General features: G+C 52.8%; 1 protein-coding gene across 3 annotated transcripts; it reads left to right on the top strand.

Moving 5' to 3' along the window:
• The first annotated feature begins 71 nt into the window (after positions 1 to 71).
• Positions 72 to 16312, top strand: ITPKC (inositol-trisphosphate 3-kinase C). Of its 3 annotated transcripts, none has more exons than XR_005017523.1 (8): positions 72 to 1340; positions 5602 to 5701; positions 7907 to 8120; positions 9391 to 9595; positions 11749 to 11850; positions 12849 to 12920; positions 13397 to 13638; positions 14814 to 14895. XR_005017523.1 is itself a non-coding variant. In XM_036834492.1 (7 exons), the coding sequence occupies exons 1-7, from the start codon at positions 180 to 182 to the stop codon at positions 15015 to 15017; spliced, it is 2058 nt and encodes a 685-aa protein (XP_036690387.1). In that variant the 5' UTR covers positions 72 to 179; the 3' UTR covers positions 15018 to 16312. The 3 variants fall into 3 exon arrangements, 1 of the variants encoding a protein (XP_036690387.1); XR_005017522.1 differs by having other exon boundaries at positions 13397 to 13673; positions 14814 to 14894; XM_036834492.1 differs by lacking the exon at positions 13397 to 13638 and having other exon boundaries at positions 14814 to 16312.
• The last annotated feature ends 554 nt before the right edge of the window (positions 16313 to 16866 follow it).

Here is a 16866-nt window from a genome sequence, read left to right as displayed (position 1 = left end):
GGAGTTGTGGGCGGGGTGGGGGTGGGGGGGGAAGTATCGGTTAACCCCTGCTTGGCTGGGCGGGCTGGAGCTCCGCGGGCCGGAACCCGCGAGTCGGGGCTCCCCAGCCACACCCCTCGCGGGATTTAAAGGGGCAGGAGGGGCTGGGCCCGGTCGAATCCCGAACCTAGGGAGCGGGCATGAGGCGCTGCCCGTGCCGAGGAAACCTGAGCGAGGCGGAGGCTGGGGCGCTGCCGGGGACAGCCCGCATGGGACTGGCGGCGCCGCGAGGGGGGCGGCGGCGGCAGCCAGGACAGCAACGACCTGGGCCCGGCGCAGGGGGCCCGGCAGGGCGGCCGGAGAGGGGCGGGCCCCGGGCCCGGACCGAGGAGTCCAACCTCCACATCGAGCCCGAGAGGGCCGGTCTCGGGCCTGAGTCGGGGACCGACGGACAGGCTGAGCCTGAAGCAGCTGGCTCCGGGGCGGGGACGGAGCGGCCCAGCCAAAAGACGGAGCCGGGCAGGTCCATCCTCCGGACACATCCAGAAAGGAGCAGCCACTGGTCAGAACTGGAGACAGCCGGTGACTGGACGGAGACTAGGACAGATGGCTTTTGGACTGATCCACACAGGTCTGACCTCCAGTGTCAGCCAGAGAGGGCTAACCTCTGGGCACAGCAAGGGGTTGATGGGCCCTGGGTAGAGCTACAAATACATGGGTCACAGACCCAGCCAGAGAGGGCCAAGCCCAGGGCTGATAACCTCTGGACCCACCAGAACAGGTCCAGCGTCCGGACTCAGCCAGAAGGGGCCTCTCTCTCAACAGAGCCAAATGCTGATGGTTCTTGGAAAGAATTGTACACTGATGGCTCCAGGACACAACAGGATACCAAAGACCCCTGGACAGAGCAGCACATTGATGGCTCCCAGATACAACAGGATACGGAAACAACCTGGAAACAGCTTGACATTGATGGTTTCCCAACACAACAAGATACTGATGGCTTCTGGCCACAGCCTGGCACTGATGGACCCCAGACACAAGATACTCATGGACCCCAGACAGAGCCTGGGACAGACTGCCTTTTGGGGGAACCCAACCAAGATGGCTCATTAGAGGAACCAGAACACGGGGAGTTGGTGACTCACCTGTACTCTCACCAGGAGTGTTGCCCCCTGACCCCTGTGCCCCGCCTCATCATCACTCCTGAAACCCCCGAGCCTGAGGCTCAGCCAGTGGGACCCCTCTCCCAGATTGAAGGGGGCAGTGGAGGCTTCTCCTCTGCCTCCTCTTTCGACGAGTCTGAGGATGACGTGGTGGCCGGGGGTGGAGGTTCCAGCGACCCCGAGGACAGGTCTGGGGTGAGTGGGACCCATCCTGCCCTTGAGCCACATCCCCACAGATCCCGTATCCCGCCCCGCCGCCCCCGCCTTTCCTTTGAGAAGTTCTCTAGAACTCCACCAGCAGTTTCATCTCCAGGCACCTCTTCCATCCGACAGCAGGGTTACTAACCCTCTCCAGGTAGCCTCTTGCTAATTCTCTTCGTTTCCCCTCGCCCACTGCCTCCAGTCCTGGGGTCTAAAATGGATGGCCACTGGCCAACTTCATGGTACCCAGGAATCCCTGAAATTGTGCCAATCTGTGTGTGTATACACATGTTTTTGCAGCAAGGGTCTGTGACTTCTGTTGGATCACAGTCTGTGACCCCAAACTCTAAAGAACACTAGTTCAGGCAGACAGAAAGGGTGCACTTTCTACCCCACTTTCCTAAGTCTGGGGCCTGTAGCTGCCTTAAAGGGTCATCAGCCTTCACCACCCCTTAGCTCATTCACTTTTGTAGGGAGTGAGCTCCCAGCTTTTATCAGATTCTCAAAGAGCTGTGTGAACCCAAAATGCCAAGGGACCCCCAGCCTGGCCAGGGACTCTCCCATCTCCCCATTGCGTTGCCCCCCAGCTCCCCAGGGTGCTCCTGCAGGCTCTTGTTTACATTCTCCACCCTCATCTGCAGCTTGGGTGCGGTTCTCTGGTGAATCAGGAAGGCCATCAGGGCAGGTTCAGGGAGGGAGGGTCAGCGCATAGGCAGGTGTGAGAGCCTCAGGTGGGTCTGCCTGCTGGGTCCTCCCATTGTCCTGGGGCCCCTGGCTGGAATCTGCCCTGAGCCCCCCTCACCCCACATGCTTCCCTTTAGGAACGTGCTCACACATGTGGCCACAGATGGAAGAGATAGACCTGCCCCAACCTGCCTGTGCTGGAGCCAAGGCGCTGACCCTCTGGGGCTCTCTGCCATTGCTGTTCCCTCTGCCTACTCCCTTATCTCCTTGGTATCTCAGAGCAGCTGAGCTGGAGTGAATGAAGAAACAAAAATAACAGCTATCACTCGCTCATGCCTAGACCTGTGCTAAGCTTTCTTTTTTATTTTTTTATTTTCTTTTTTTCGGCCACACTCTGAGGCATGCAGGATCTTAGCTCCCCGACCAGGGATCGAACCCACGCCCCCTGCATTGGGAGCACAGAGTCCTAACCACTGGACCGCTGGGGAATTCCCTGTGCTAAGCTCTTTGCTTATATTAACTCATCTTAATCTTCACGGCAGCCCTATGAGGTAGATACTATGATCCCCATTTTATGGACGAGGAAACTGAGGCACAGAGACTCATCCAAGGTCACAGACCTTGGAAGACCCAGAGCCGAGATTCAAACCCTTACTGAATACCAGGCACTTTTCCAAGTGCTATATGTGTGTTAACTCTTTGAATCCTTATAAAAGCACTATAAGATTGGGATTATTATTATCTGCATTTTACAGAGGGGAAACTAAGGCCTAGAGAAGTGAGGTCACTCGCTTAGAGTTGGCCACGTCTGGTCGGAGCTTGGATTCTAACTCAGTGCTGACTTAGTTGAAAACCCAGTCATTTTCACCCCTGCAGTTTGTGGATCCGTCCCTAACTTTCCTTCCTCCCAGGCCTCCCTGTCTCCAGTGTTTCCTCATCCCCTAGAATCTGCCTCCAGGACCCAGCTCTGACTAACTTTTGAGTGTTTCCATCTCCAGAGTCTTCCATGGCTCCCCAGGGCCTGCCTGATAGCGATCAGGAGTTCAGTCCTGCGTTCAGAGCTTCCTGTCTCCAGGCTCCTTTCTACGTTCAGCTTCCTTTCTCCCCTCCTGTTCCCTTCTGCTGCTGCAACGGAGCCGAAGTACACACTGTTCCCTGAACATGTTGCAGCCATCCTGCCTCCGCTCATTGCTCAAGCTGTTCCCACCACCCAGAATACCCCTCGCTTCCTTCTTGCTTCATTTTGAAATCCCATCTGACCTTAAAGGCCCAGCTACTTTCTCCCCCCCGCCACCTTCCTTCCTTCTCACATCCATCCTGTCCTCCTAATCAGACAACAGACAGTCCCCGGGTCCCTAATTTGTGTTTGGCCCCATGTTGCCTTTGCTGGGAACACAGTAGTGACCCAAACACTGCCCGCATGGAGCTCCCAGGCCAGTGGAGGAGACAGACCCATCACCAGGCAGTGACAGCTCAGAGTGCTCAGGGCTGGGATGGGGGAAGCCCAGAGGGTTGTGGGAGTCTAGAGAAGGTGACTGGCCAGACCTGGGGTATCAGAGAGGGCTTCCTGGAGGAGGAGGAGATGTGAGCTGAGGCCATGATGAAGTCATCTGAGAAAGCCCAGATTAACCATCAGATCTAAGAAAAAAAAGAGAGAGAGAAAGAAGATACTGAACCTGCTTATGAAAAAAAAGAAAAAAAAGACATTTAATCAACCTCCTTCAACCCAAGCTACATTTTTGGAGCACCTATTGTGTGTCAGGCCATGGCTGGGGACTCAGTTGTAACCATGACAACCCCAGTCCCCACCCTCAAGGCTTGTAATCTAGCAGGGCTGTAATGGATAAGCCCAGGGCAGTGGAGTCAGACCAGAGGTAGAACCCCAGCACTATGCTGTGTGATTTAGGCAGGTGACTTCACCCGTCTGAGTCTCTGTTTCCGCTTCTGTAACACAGTCAGCAGTCCTCCTGGGGTTGTGTTTTTAGGATTAAGTAGGTTATGGCACACTGAGCCTTTGTCATTGTGCCTGGAATGTTCCAGGTGCTTAGTAAACAGGAACCTTTATTCATCACCTCCTCTCCACGGCTGGCAGCTGGAGAGGGGAGGGAATAGCCCTTCCTGAATCCTTCAGTCCAACCCCTGCCTGTGTTTGACCTTCGCACCGTCCATTAGATGTCTGCTAGGTAGCTGGGCTCTGGGGGGGAGGAGAGAACATGGCCTTGACCCCGGGGTGGGGGGAGATGAGCCACATAGCTTTTTTCTCTGGAGACGACTCATTCTCCCAATCCTTGCTAAGGGCCTGCTGTGTGCTTGGAGCAGAGAAGATATTTGTGTTTGTGCGCGTGTGCACACGTGCGTGTGCGTGCGTATGCAAATGCAATGAATCAGGCAGTAACCAGGTCTCAAGAAGCTCTTGCTTGAGTCGACATGATACAACTAAATCCTTGTTTTCTGTTTGCTTCTCTGGTTTTTTGTTGCTCTCTCTCTGTCTTTCTCTGCATCTATGTTTTTTTCTTTCTCTGTCATTACTTTGTATCTGTGTCTCCCATTCTGTCTTTCTATATTTCTTTCTCTTCTAGTAACGCTGTGCCTATCTCTGTGTCAGTTGGAAGAGGTCAGGATTTGCTATAGTGACAAACAGCCCCCAAACTCAGTGACTTGGAACAACAAAGGATTTTTTTTGGCCCCGAGGCTTGCAGGATCTTAGTTCCCCAACCAGGGATTGAACCCAGGCACTTGGCAGTGAAAGCACGGAATCCTAACCACTGGACCACCAGGGAATTCCCAACAAAGGATTATTTTCTTTCATACTTCACATTGACCGTGGGTCAGTGGTGGGTGAGGCGGCCCTGCTCCATGCTGTTTTCACTCAGCCTCTGTTTCTCTTCCTACAGCCCCCCACGGCTTTCTACAATAGGGAAAAGAACATGGAGAGTCACTCGTTGGCTTTAAGGCTTCCACCCAAAAGTGACACGTCTGCTCACATTTCATTGGCCAAAGCTAAGTTCAGGAGGGCAGGGATATCCCTGGTAGGGGCACAGGCTGGAGCTATTTGGTAAGCAGCTGTCATGACTGCTGCAGTCTCCACCTTTGTCCCTGTCTTTGTCATCACTTTGTCATCTGTCTCTGTTTCTGTCTCTCTCTGTGGTTCGGCCTCCATTCATCAACTCCTGCCTTTATCATTTTCCCTGGAAGTTCTGACTTAATTCAGGGACAGCAGGCTTCCACCTTTTTGGTGTATATATGTCGGGGGACGATTTGGGAGTTGCTGGTGACTGCAACACAACCTAGCCTATCTCTACTCCTTCGAGAAGGACAGAGAGACACAGATACAAAGTGATGACACCGAGACAAATGGACAGAGACCCTTCTCCGCCTTTGCTGAGGCCTCTGGGGAGTTTGTGATTGCTGAAGTCAGTGAGCTTTGCTCACCCCAACGAGCTTGGGCCCAGGGATCCCAGGAAGCCCCCCTAAGGACCCCAGGTCCACCTTGGTTCCCTCTCATGGCAGCAGCGCCATCCCCCTCCGTCCCCGGCCTTAGCCCTGACCCCACCCTTTCTGCCCCACACAGAACAAACCGTGGAAGAAACTGAAGACAGTGCTGAAGTATTCGCCCTTCATGGTCTCCTTCCGAAAACACTACCCTTGGGTCCAGCTGTCTGGACACTCTGGTGAGTGTGAGGGGAGAAGGGCGGGTGGGGGACAGACAGGGCTGGGCAGAGACGCCTGGGCGGGGAAGGAACTGCCGTTTGTACTTTAGTTCCCCCATCTGTAAAATGGGCTTGGTGACGGTCTCCAGCTCATGGGGCTTTTTTTTTTTTTTTAAGTTTTAATTTTTATTTATTTATTTATGGCTGTGTTGGGTCTTCACCTCTGTGTGAGGGCTTTCTCCAGTTGTGGCAAGTGGGGGCCACTGTTCATCGTGGTGCGCGGGCCTCCCACCATTGCGGCCCCTCCTGTTGCGGAGCACAGGCTCCAGACGCGCAGGCTCAGTAATTGTGGCTCATGGGCCTAGTTGCTCCGCGGCATGTGGGATCTTCCCAGACCAGGGCTCAAACCCGTGTCCCCTGCATTGGCAGGCAGATTCTCAACCACTGCGCCACCAGGGAAGCCCGCTTATGGGGCTTTTATGGAAAGTGCTTAGGCCTGGGCTGGGCCATTTATACATCAGGATGGAGGGCTGTTTCCTGTTATCCCGGTGGCAGGGGGCAAATCTTCGACCGTGGGGACAGATGGGCCTGGGCTCACATCCGAGTTCCGCGCTTTATTTGTGGATGACCCTGGGCAAGTTACTTTCCCTCACTGGGGCTCAGTGTCCTCATCTGTAATGCGAGATAATCGTACCTCCCTTGCAGGGTAAACTAAAGAGTTAAAATCAAAATGTATATTGAGATTGAGAGACGGACCCCTCATAAATGGCAATTACCAGTCCCCGTCCTCACCCTGTGGCCAGAGCAGAGTAGGCCCCCAATAAACAACAGCTATAATGGTTTTTCCCCAGGACCTAGCACAATCTCTTTAGCACATAATAGCACAAGGCCTAGAATCTAGCATTTTTGGTAAAGGGCTAGATAATAAATATAAACTACTCAGCTCTGTTGTTGCAGCACAAAAGCAGCCATAGTTAATATATAAATTTGTGAGTGTGTCTGTGTTCCAATAAGCTTTTTTTACAAAAACAGGCTGTGGGCCGGACTAGACCAACTGTATCCACCAGCAGAGGGAGGCAGGAAGGGAACTTATCTGCCTGTTCATCCTTAGAACTGAGTCAGAGAAAGGCAAGGCCCCCCTAAAACTGTAAACACAGGCCTGCCATCTGTATGCATCCTAGTTACTATTGCTGAGTTTAAAAAATACCAAAAATGAAAAACGCAAAACTTAGTGGTGGTTTAAAAAAACAAACAACTTAGTGGAATAAAACAACCATTTGATTACACTCACAGGTTTTGGGTCAGGAATTCAGACAGAGCATGGCAGGGATGGCTTGTTGCTGCGCCGTGATATCTGGGAATTCAGCTAGAACAACTCGAAGGCTGCAAACTGGAGACCTTTGGAGGTTCATTCATTCACACACCTGGCAGTTGGTGCTGGCTGTTGGCTGGTTCTCAGTTGGGGCTGCCAGCTGGAAAGCCTATATGTGACTTCTCTGTGTAGCTGCTTGGGCTTCCTCACAGTATGGTGGCCTCAGAATAATCAGATTTCTTACATGGTAGCTCAGGACTGAAAGGCAAGTGTCTCTGCCAACAAAGTGGAAGCCGCATCTTTTTTATGACTTAGACTCAGAAGTCACAGTGTTGCTTCTGCCATAAGCCCTCTCAGATTCAAGAGGAAAAGAATTAGATTCCACTTCTTGATGGGAGTGGTAAAATTCTAGAAGAGCATGTGGGACATGAGCTACTGTTGCAGCCATCTTTGGAAAATATAATCTGAAAATACTATCTGCCTCAATAAGAATTTGTAATTCTAATCTACACTATCTGCATGGCCCACAAAATGCCAGATTTGTAAATTAACAAGGCCCTGATTGTTGGCACTCTGGGACTCCAGGCAGAAGCAAATGCAAATCTGCTTTGGAGAGTCATGCTGTTGACTCAGATCTCACAAAAATTCCCATTGCTGATCGAGAGCTCATAATCCAAAATTACAAAACAAATGAGGACACAGTGTGCTGTGAACAGGGCTCTGTTTAAACAGAATGCAGAACTAGGTCCTTCCTTCACCACCTCTGGCCAAGATTTTGAGAATTGCTGGTAGGGAGAGAAAGTATTGTGGAAGGGTCAGGCAAGATGATGGTGGCCAGGACCTGATACACACAGGAGGTGGGGCATTCTCTTGCTCATTCAGTTTTTGACCCTCTCATTGACTGCTGCTCATAGGGAACTTCCAGGCAGGAGAGGATGGTTGGATTCTAAAGCGTTTCTGTCAGTATGAGCAGCGCAGCCTGGAGCAGCTGATGCGCGACCCGCTGCGACCTTTCGTGCCAGCCTACTATGGCATGGTGCAGCAGGATGGCCAGGCCTTCAACCAGATGGAAGATCTCCTGGCAGACTTTGAGAACCCCTCCATCATGGACTGCAAGATGGGCAGCAGGTAGATTCAGGGGCAGCCATGGGGCAGAGGTGAAGGGTCGGGGGGACATTTTTGAAGATAGCGCCAAGCCAATCTTCAAAGCGGTTGTACCAGCATCCTTTCCTGCCATCAGTGTATGACAGTTCTGTTCTATCTTCTCATCAACATTTTGTATTACCTGTTTTATTACTTTTAACTATTCTGGTGAATAGTTATGGTTTTAATTTCGATTTCTCTTATGACCAAACAACTTGAGCATTGATTGGCCATTTGGATATCCTCTTTTGAAAAGTGCCCATTTTTCTACTGGTCTCTCTTTTTCTTTTTATTATAAAGATTTATAATTCTTTATATATTCTGGATACAAGTCCTTTGCTGGAGATACACACACACACACACACACACACACACACACACACACACACTCCAACTCTCCCATTTCACTCTCTTAACGTCTTTTGATAAACAGAAGTTTGGTTTTTTAAAAAATTATTTATTTATTTATTTAGTTAGTGTTGGCTGCGTTGGGTCTTTGTTGCTGCACGCAGGCTTTTCTCTAGTTGTGGCGAGCGGGGGCTACTCTTCGTTCCAGTGCACGGGCCTCTCATTGCGGTGGCTTCTCTTGCTGCGGAGCACGGGCTCTAGGCATGCGGGCTTCAGTAGTTGTGGCTCGCGGGCTCTAGAGTGCAGGCTCAGTAGTTGTGGTGCACGGGATTAGTTGCTCCACGGCATGTGGGATCCTCCTGGACCAGGGATTGAACCCGTGTCCCCTGTACCAGCAGGCAGATTCTTAACCACTCTGCCACCAGGGAAGTCCCGAGAAGGACTTTCAATTTAGTACAGGTTGTCAATTTTTTTCATTATGGTTAGTAGCTTTGTGTTTAAGAAATCTGCCTACTCTAAGGTCACAAAGATCTTCTCCTATGTTTTCTTCTACAAGCTTTGTTTTAATTATCACATTTGGATCTGCAATCCACCTAGATTTAATTTTTGTATATGGCCTGAGGTAGGGATCGAGGTTCATTCCCCTCTCCCCACCGCCATATGGATATCCTATTGACCTAGCACCAATTATTGAAAAGACTGCCCTTTCCCCACTGAATTGTGGTGCCTTCTTTGTCATAAATTGGGTGAACGTACATGTGTGTCTGTGGACTCTGTTCTGGTCCATTGATCTATTTGTCTATTCTTGTGCCACGCTGTAGTTTTGTAACATGCCTTGATATCAGGGAGTGTAAGTCCTCCAGCTTTGTTCTTCATAATTTCCCTTGTTATATCCTCTGTGTCCCAGGACCTACCTGGAGGAGGAGCTGGTGAAGGCGCGAGAACGGCCCCGGCCCCGGAAGGACATGTATGAGAAGATGGTGGCTGTGGACCCTGGGGCCCCCACCCCCGAGGAACATGCCCAGGGTGCAGTCACCAAGCCCCGCTACATGCAGTGGAGGGAGACCCTGAGCTCGACCTCCACCCTGGGTTTCCGGATCGAGGGCATCAAGGTGAGGGCCAGGGGCTGCTAGCCTGTTTGTAGAGGGCTAAGAGCTAGATCTGAGGCAGGGCTTCCCAAGGAACCAGGGTGTCAGAGAAAGCAGGAAAGAAGCAAGATCTGGAGAGAGAGCAGGAGACTGCAGAGGATGGAAAGATGCACTAGGAGGGGTCCTGCTTCGCTCTTACCCCTGTGTCTATCACAGACCAAGTTTTGTTTATCCATCTGCCTGAAGGTCTCTTGATTCCATCTTCTTTCCCCTCCCCAAGACCCAGACACTGTCCTAGTCCAGCGCATCTTCTCCTGCCTCAGCCTCCCTGGCCTCCCGGATGCTGGTCTCACCTCCTCTGATCCCTCATCCAACACAGCAGCTGGAGGGGCTTTTTCCTCCTTATGGAGAAAAATGTTCTCTTTTCTTCTTTATTTCTTTTTTCTTTTTTTAAAAGTTGTTTATTTTATTTATTTATTTTTGGCTGTATTGGGTCTTCGTTGCCGTGCGTGGGCTTTCTCTAGTTGCGGAGAGCGGGGGCTACTCTTCGTTGCAGTGCGCGGGCTTCTCATTACGGTGGCTTCTCTTGTTGCGGAGCATGGGCTCTAGAACGCAGGCTCGGTAGTTGTGGCTCACGGGCCCAGTTGCTCCGCGGCATGTGGGATCTTCCCGGACCAGGGCTCAAACCCGTGTCCCCTGATTGGCAGGCGGATTCTTAACCACTGCGCCACTAGGGTAGCCCCTTTCTTTCTTTTTTTTGTAAATTAAATCTAATTGTTTGAATAGCTATTCACACAGCTCGAAAGTCAAAATAATATTATAAAAGGGTATATAGGAGAAATCTCTCTCCCAACCCTGTTGCCATCCTTCCCATTCTGTCCCTCCACCACCCCCTCCTCATGGGGAACCACTTTATCAGTTTCTTATATTTCTTCCTGTATATACAAACAAATGCAGTTGTATATACTACCTTTTCCTCCCATTTTTAAATTTATTTATTTGGCTGCGCTGGGTCTTAGTTGCAGTATGCAGGATCATTTTAGTTGCGGCATGCTAACTCTTAGTTGCGGCATGTGGGATCTAGTTCCCTGACCAGGGATTGAATCTGGGCCCCCTGCATTGGGAGCGTGGAGTCTTAGCCACTGGACCACCGGGGAAGTCCCTCCTCCCTTTTTTTTTTTTTTTACAAATGTTGGCATAGTCCTGGAGAGTTTCCCATATCATTTCATAGAGAGATAGGAGATCCTCTTCCTCCCTCCCTCCCTCCCTCCCTCCCTTCCTTCCTATTCCTTCTATAATAGCTCTTTGTGGATGTGCCACAGTCCCCTATAGATGGCACAGAGAAACACTTTCATTTCTTTGAAAGGGTCCTGTTCTCTCCTGCCACAGGCCCTCTGCACATGCTGTTTCCTGTGCCAGGACTACTTTTCCCCTGTTCCCCTGGTTGAGTGACTCCCAGTCATTTTCCTGACTCCTTCCAAGTTTCACTTCCTCTGGGAAGCCCTCCTTGATTTCCATCCGACTAGTTCAGGGCCCTCTCTTTACCTCCTTATAACTCCCTATACTCCATTATTCTTATCTCCCTTTGTGATGATCTTATTCAGTATTTGCATCCCTCATCTGTGCTGTTACCTGTGCTGTTACCTCCATGTTAACCATTGCCCACAGGACACCTGGCACAGCATGGCAGAATGACTCAGGGGGCTCTCTGTGCCCCTCTCAGACAAAAAATAACATTAGTCTCTTTTACTGAGTGCTTACTTACTATGTGCCAGGCACTGTGCAGTGTATCCTACACACCCAATCTCTCCTTATCCTTATACCAGCTTTAGGAGGTAGATACTAACACAATTCCCATTTTCCAGATGAGGAAATCAAGGCTGAGGCAGGTGAAGTGACTTGCTTAATGCCACCTAGCTAGGAATTAGCAGAGCCATGATTCAAAGCCAGATCCACCCGGCTCCAAAGCCCACTTGGCTAGACTGGCTCAACCAGGGGGTTCAAGGTTAGACTTGAAGGACTGGTTGCTCAGGGATATGACTTGGGGCTAGGCAGGTGGGCTAGCTTCCCCTGAACAGCAGGTGAGCCTGGAGGCGGGTAGGTGGCCCCTGGAAGTGCCTGAGGCTGCTTGGTGTTGGGCGTGGGAAGGAAAAGGTATGACACCCTTCATCCTGTAGAAAGCCGATGGGACCTGCAACACTAACTTCAAGAAGACGCGGAAGCTGGAGGAGGTGACAAAGGTGTTGGAGGACTTTGTGGATGGGAACCGCGCGATCCTGGTGAGCGGGACACCTACGCCCCCAAATGTAGCAGCTTAGGACCACCACCGTCATTGTTCCTCTCACATCAACGGTCTTTTGCCTTGGGCTGAGGCTGGCTGACACTGGCTGGCATCGCTCCCCGTCAGGCCCGCTGGTGGGAGGGCCCTGCTCTCACGTCTGGGGGCTGCTTCACTGTCTCGGCTCCTGGCTCGATCCAGCAGCCCAGCCTGGGCTGTTCTCACGGTGGAAGCAGCGGGCCAAGAGAACAAGTGGAAAAGCAAAGCCTCTCGATGGCTAGGCTCAGGATGGCCACCATCATTCTCGCCATGTTCTATTGGCCAAAGCAAGTCATGAGACCAAGACTAGATTACAAGGGAAAGACTCCACCTCTTGGTGGGAGGAGCTGCTAGGAATTGTGGGTATTCATGTAATCTACCAACCACACTCTTTTTTTTTTTAATTTTTATTTTTTGTATTCGTTTATTTAGTTTTGGCTGTATTGGCTCTTCGTTGCTGCACATGGGCTTTCTCTAGTTGCAGGAGCAGGGGCTACTCTTTGTTGTGGTGTGAGGGCTGCTCATTGCGGTGGCCTCTCTTGTGGTGGAGCACAGGCCCTAGGAACGCGGGCTTCAGTAGTTGTGGCACACGGGCTCAGTAGTTGTGGCTCATGGGCTCTAGAGCACAGGCTCAGTAGTTGTGGTGCACGGGCTCAGTTGCTCCGCGGCATGTGGGGTCTTCCCGGACCAGGGCTCAAACCCGTGTCTCCTACGTTGGCCAGCGGATTCTTAACCACTGTGCCACCAGGGAAGTCCCCAACCACACTCTTGTCTGTGCCACCCTGATGCATCCAATCCCTGCCCCCCCCCACACCTCCCATTTCCCCATGGCCCCCTTTATCCCATTCTGGCTGGGGTATGCCTACTCCTTTGGGGGTATGGGATGAGGTCAGATCTCAAGGTGGGTAAGGACCCACAAAGTCCATAAGCTAACCAAGAAATCCTCCCTCTCATGCACAGAAAAAGTATGTGGCACGCCTAGAAGAACTTCGTGAAGCTCTGGAGAACTCCCCCTTCTTCAAGAACCACGAGGTGCGAGCCCCGGCCACCATGGGAACAGAGGGCCCTGTGTGAGGGGGAGTGTCGGGGTCCAGGTGGTACTCAGGAGAAACCACCGACAGGGTCACAGGCCAAAGCTATAAAAGGAAGCCCCGAGTTTGGGGGTTTGCTTCTTTAGGGTAGACAGCACGAGGGATTTCAGGGAGGTGGGACAGTTAGGAGCATGGACCCCAGCCAGGTGGCCTTGGGATGAAGGCTGGCTCTGCTGTGTGACCCTGGGCATATGACCTACCCTCTCAGGCCTCAGTTTCCTCCTAACGTGGGGAGGAACAATAGTACCTTCCTTATAGAGCTGCTGAGGTGGGAGATGAGCAAACGCAGAGCGCCGTAAGGAGCACAGAAGTGCTCTTGTGATTATTTTATACCCATGATTATTTACAATTATTGTTACCTGCCTTCCTCATTTGGTGGCTCTCCCCCCTCCCCTTTCCTCTCTCTCCTTTCCACAGCCTGTGTCTCTTTGGAAACATTCGCCTCTCTGGGACTGTCTCAGAAAGTCCGTGGTGACGTCACTGTGTCTATCTCCGAGTTCTTCCGCCTCCCCCCTCAAGCCCCTCTCTCCTCTTTTTCCTGATATCACTGACTTCTGAAAGAGCACCGATCTGGGCGTCAGGCCAGCCTGTGTTCGAATCCCAGCCACCTGAGCCTGGGCAGCAGCTCCGCAGGCCTGTCTCCTGACCTGTAGGACAGGGTAACAGTAGCACCTGCCGCACGGGTGTAACGAAGGTTAAGTGGATTAATATAGTTAAAGCCCAGCCCATAGGAACCCTGCAGTATGTGCCAGCTTTTATGGTCACGTTTGTTATCACCAAACATCACCCTCATCACCCTTCTTACTGCCTTTGAGCTTTACACACAAGTCACGAAGAGGAGGCCTGGGGACCCTACCTCTTCTGTCCTCAGGTTTGGTTCCACCTGCCTGGTGACTAAACATTTAAAAAAATCAGTTGCCAACATTGAAAACATGAGAGTTCACACTAAAATCGGGATTTCCAGTTTCTCTTGGCACCACGGGCGACATGGTAACCCTGGGCCGCTCGCCACATGCCAACAGCCCTCCAGAGCTGGGCAGCGTCTGCCTCTTCTGACAGCCACCTGCTCGCCTGCCCAGTCATCCGGGTTCTCTGGGAGCACTGGTGTGTGAAACCCGACTAGAAAAAGGGAGAGGCTTGCAAACCTGGCGTTAGATGAAGGGAAGGAATGTATTTCTAACTAAAAAAGAAAAAACCACCCAGTATCTCCGGAGGGCTGTGTGGCCCGCTCCACAAGGCAGCTTGTGAGCTGTGGAACGTGGAATGCTGCAGTGACCCCAGGAGGCGGGGCAGTTACCATCACCCCCATTCTACAGATGAGGAAACCGAGCCGGACAAAGGAAGCCACTTGCCTGGCGTCAGCAGCAGCAGTCCGCTGGGGCTGAGTGGTTGCTGCCCCTTCCCGCGGGGCGGCGTTATCCACTCCCTCAGTCCCCGCCAGGCCCCTCTGACGGCTTCAGGATCCTGGGGGCGTTTGAGTTTGTACCCCAGCTTGATAAAGGATAACAGTTACCACTGTTTTGCATTTGTTTATACGGGCAACTCTTCTAAGAGCTTTCTATGGATTAATTCACACATAATACGCACAGCAACCTTTGAGGTAAATGGTACTCTTATTCCGTTATTCCCACTTTGTATATGAGGACACAGGGATAAGGAGAAGTTAAGTCCCCTGCCCAAGGCCACACAGCCGTAAGTGGCAGAGCTAGGGTTTGAACCCAGGCAGCCTGGCTCCAAAGTTCATGCCATCAGCCACCCTGCCCAGCAGTCTGTGGGGCCGGGACCTTGGCCAGTGCCTGCCCCTCCCTCTAACCTCCTGCCTGTCCCTCTGCAGGTGGTAGGCAGTTCCCTCCTCTTTGTGCATGACCACACCGGCCTGGCCAAGGTCTGGATGATCGACTTCGGCAAGACAGTGGCCCTGCCTGACCACCAGACACTCAGCCACCGGCTGCCCTGGGCTGAGGGCAACCACGAGGACGGCTACCTCTGGGGCCTGGACAACGTGATTCGCCTCCTCCAGGGCCTGGCCTATAGCTGACCTGCTCGCCCACCATCACGTTTATTTATTGGATGGTGCACGTCTGGCTGGAGGGGCCCCAAGATGCATGGGGGCCTGAAGTCCAGGGATGGGAACGGTTGCACTGCACACCACGCAGGACCAATGCAGAAGATGCAGAGGGCCTTGGCGATCAGGTGGCACCGCACCCTCTCGGGGGCGGGGAGGTCGTTAAGAGCCCGAGAGGCGCGTGCCACGGCTGGGTCCTGCGGTGAGTCAGAACCAGACTGGGTCCCCTGACCAGCCAGGAAGGCTTCTGAGGGGCTGCAGACACCACAACTAAACCACGCGCCCTGAGAGAACACAGTGCACGTGCTGCAGGGCACAGGCGTGACCTCAGGCCTGTCACCACATGGATGACTGTAACCTCGGCCTCCTCGTCAGCCCCTCCCTCTGCGAGCTGGCCCCTGGCAGGCCCGAGAACCGGACCTCATTTGTGAACAAATGCAGCAGCCCTTGGTTGGCCCGCCCGGGAGAGTTACCGCCCAGTCTCTTCATCTGGGGTCCCTCCAAGTGCTGACAGAGGCTCTGAGGGTGTGGCACCCTGGGACTGGCCTGAGAGCTGCCACTGCTGGGCAGGGCCCTGTTCACCCTGTCCTGCCCGCCCTTGGCCCCGTGGGCTCCTGCCCTGCTCCTGGGAGAACTCTGCTGCGCCCCCTGCAGACTGAAACCACAGCCATGTCCCACGCCAGCACCGTGGCCAGCACAGCCCTGTTCCTCAGGCACCAGCTCAGCCTCGGGACTTCCTCCTTCTGCCCTTTACCCTTTTCTGTCTCCTTCCTCCTAGTGGACGGTGGTGGCAGGAAGGGCATTCAGAAGAAGGGGAAATCAGGCTCGGGAACCAGCTGCCTTCCTCGGGAGGGCCCCCATCCCTGGCCTCTGCTGTGAAGAGGCCCCGCTTGGGCCTGTGGTGCAGGGTAGGTGGGCCTGCAACCTGGTCCAAACCAAAGACCCCAGCACTCTGAGGTGTGGGTAGTGCCCCTCTGTCCTCCTCCTGCACCTAACTTTGGGTTCCTGGCCCACAAGGCTGGGCTTGGGGAGGACAGGTGCCCCCCTCTCCCTTAGCCAAAGCTCTAACGTGGTCTTCCAGCTGACGTGTGCTCCTTTTCTACTGACCATCTTTATACTTATTTATATGAGAGGTAGTTGTTAAGACGGGGCAGCGCTGGGGAACAGGAGGCAAAACTGCTTCACTGCCTTCCCATGACGACACCCCAATAAACAGCAAATTTACAGTCACCTTTGTCTTTTGCATCTGGGGCTTGTGGGCTCAAAGCTCATAACTGGAGCATTAGCGTCGGGTGGGGTGATGGGATGATTGGTCTGGGGCAGAGGCAGGCTCAGAGTGGCCGGGTTCATTCATCCGCTTCACTGAGTTGCTACTCTTGTGCCCGGCTCTGTGCAGGGGACACAGGGGTGACCAAGACAACTCCAAGCCCTGTCCTCCAGGGCTCCCAGGACAGTGCACCAGATAACAGTGCCAACCAGGGTGTCAAGGCTGGGGTGGGTAAGAAACACTACACTGTAGTTTCTAATAAAACCCTTTGTTGGGCATGGGGGACACAGCAGTGACCAAGACAGATCTGTTCCTCCCCTTTCTGAACGGATGCAATAGGTATTCGTTAAATGCTCTCTGTCTTTCCCTGTCCCCCTCCCCCATCTGTATAGGTACACTCTGCCTGGTTTGAATCCCGGCCCTGCCGCTTGCCAGCCATGTGACCTTAGGCCAGTGACTGCACTTCTTCAGGCCTCAGTCTCTCCATCTGTCAAACAGGGAGGATCTAGTACCTTCCTTACAGGGTTGGAGGATTTGATGAGTTAACAGGGGTAA

The sequence above is a fragment of the Balaenoptera musculus genome, chromosome 19 (genome assembly GCF_009873245.2).
Source record: "Balaenoptera musculus isolate JJ_BM4_2016_0621 chromosome 19, mBalMus1.pri.v3, whole genome shotgun sequence".
In the NCBI taxonomy this organism is placed as follows: Eukaryota; Metazoa; Chordata; class Mammalia; order Artiodactyla; family Balaenopteridae; genus Balaenoptera; species Balaenoptera musculus.
The sequence above is the reverse complement of the archived record's forward strand: the minus strand, read 5'-3'. Positions and strand labels throughout refer to the sequence as shown.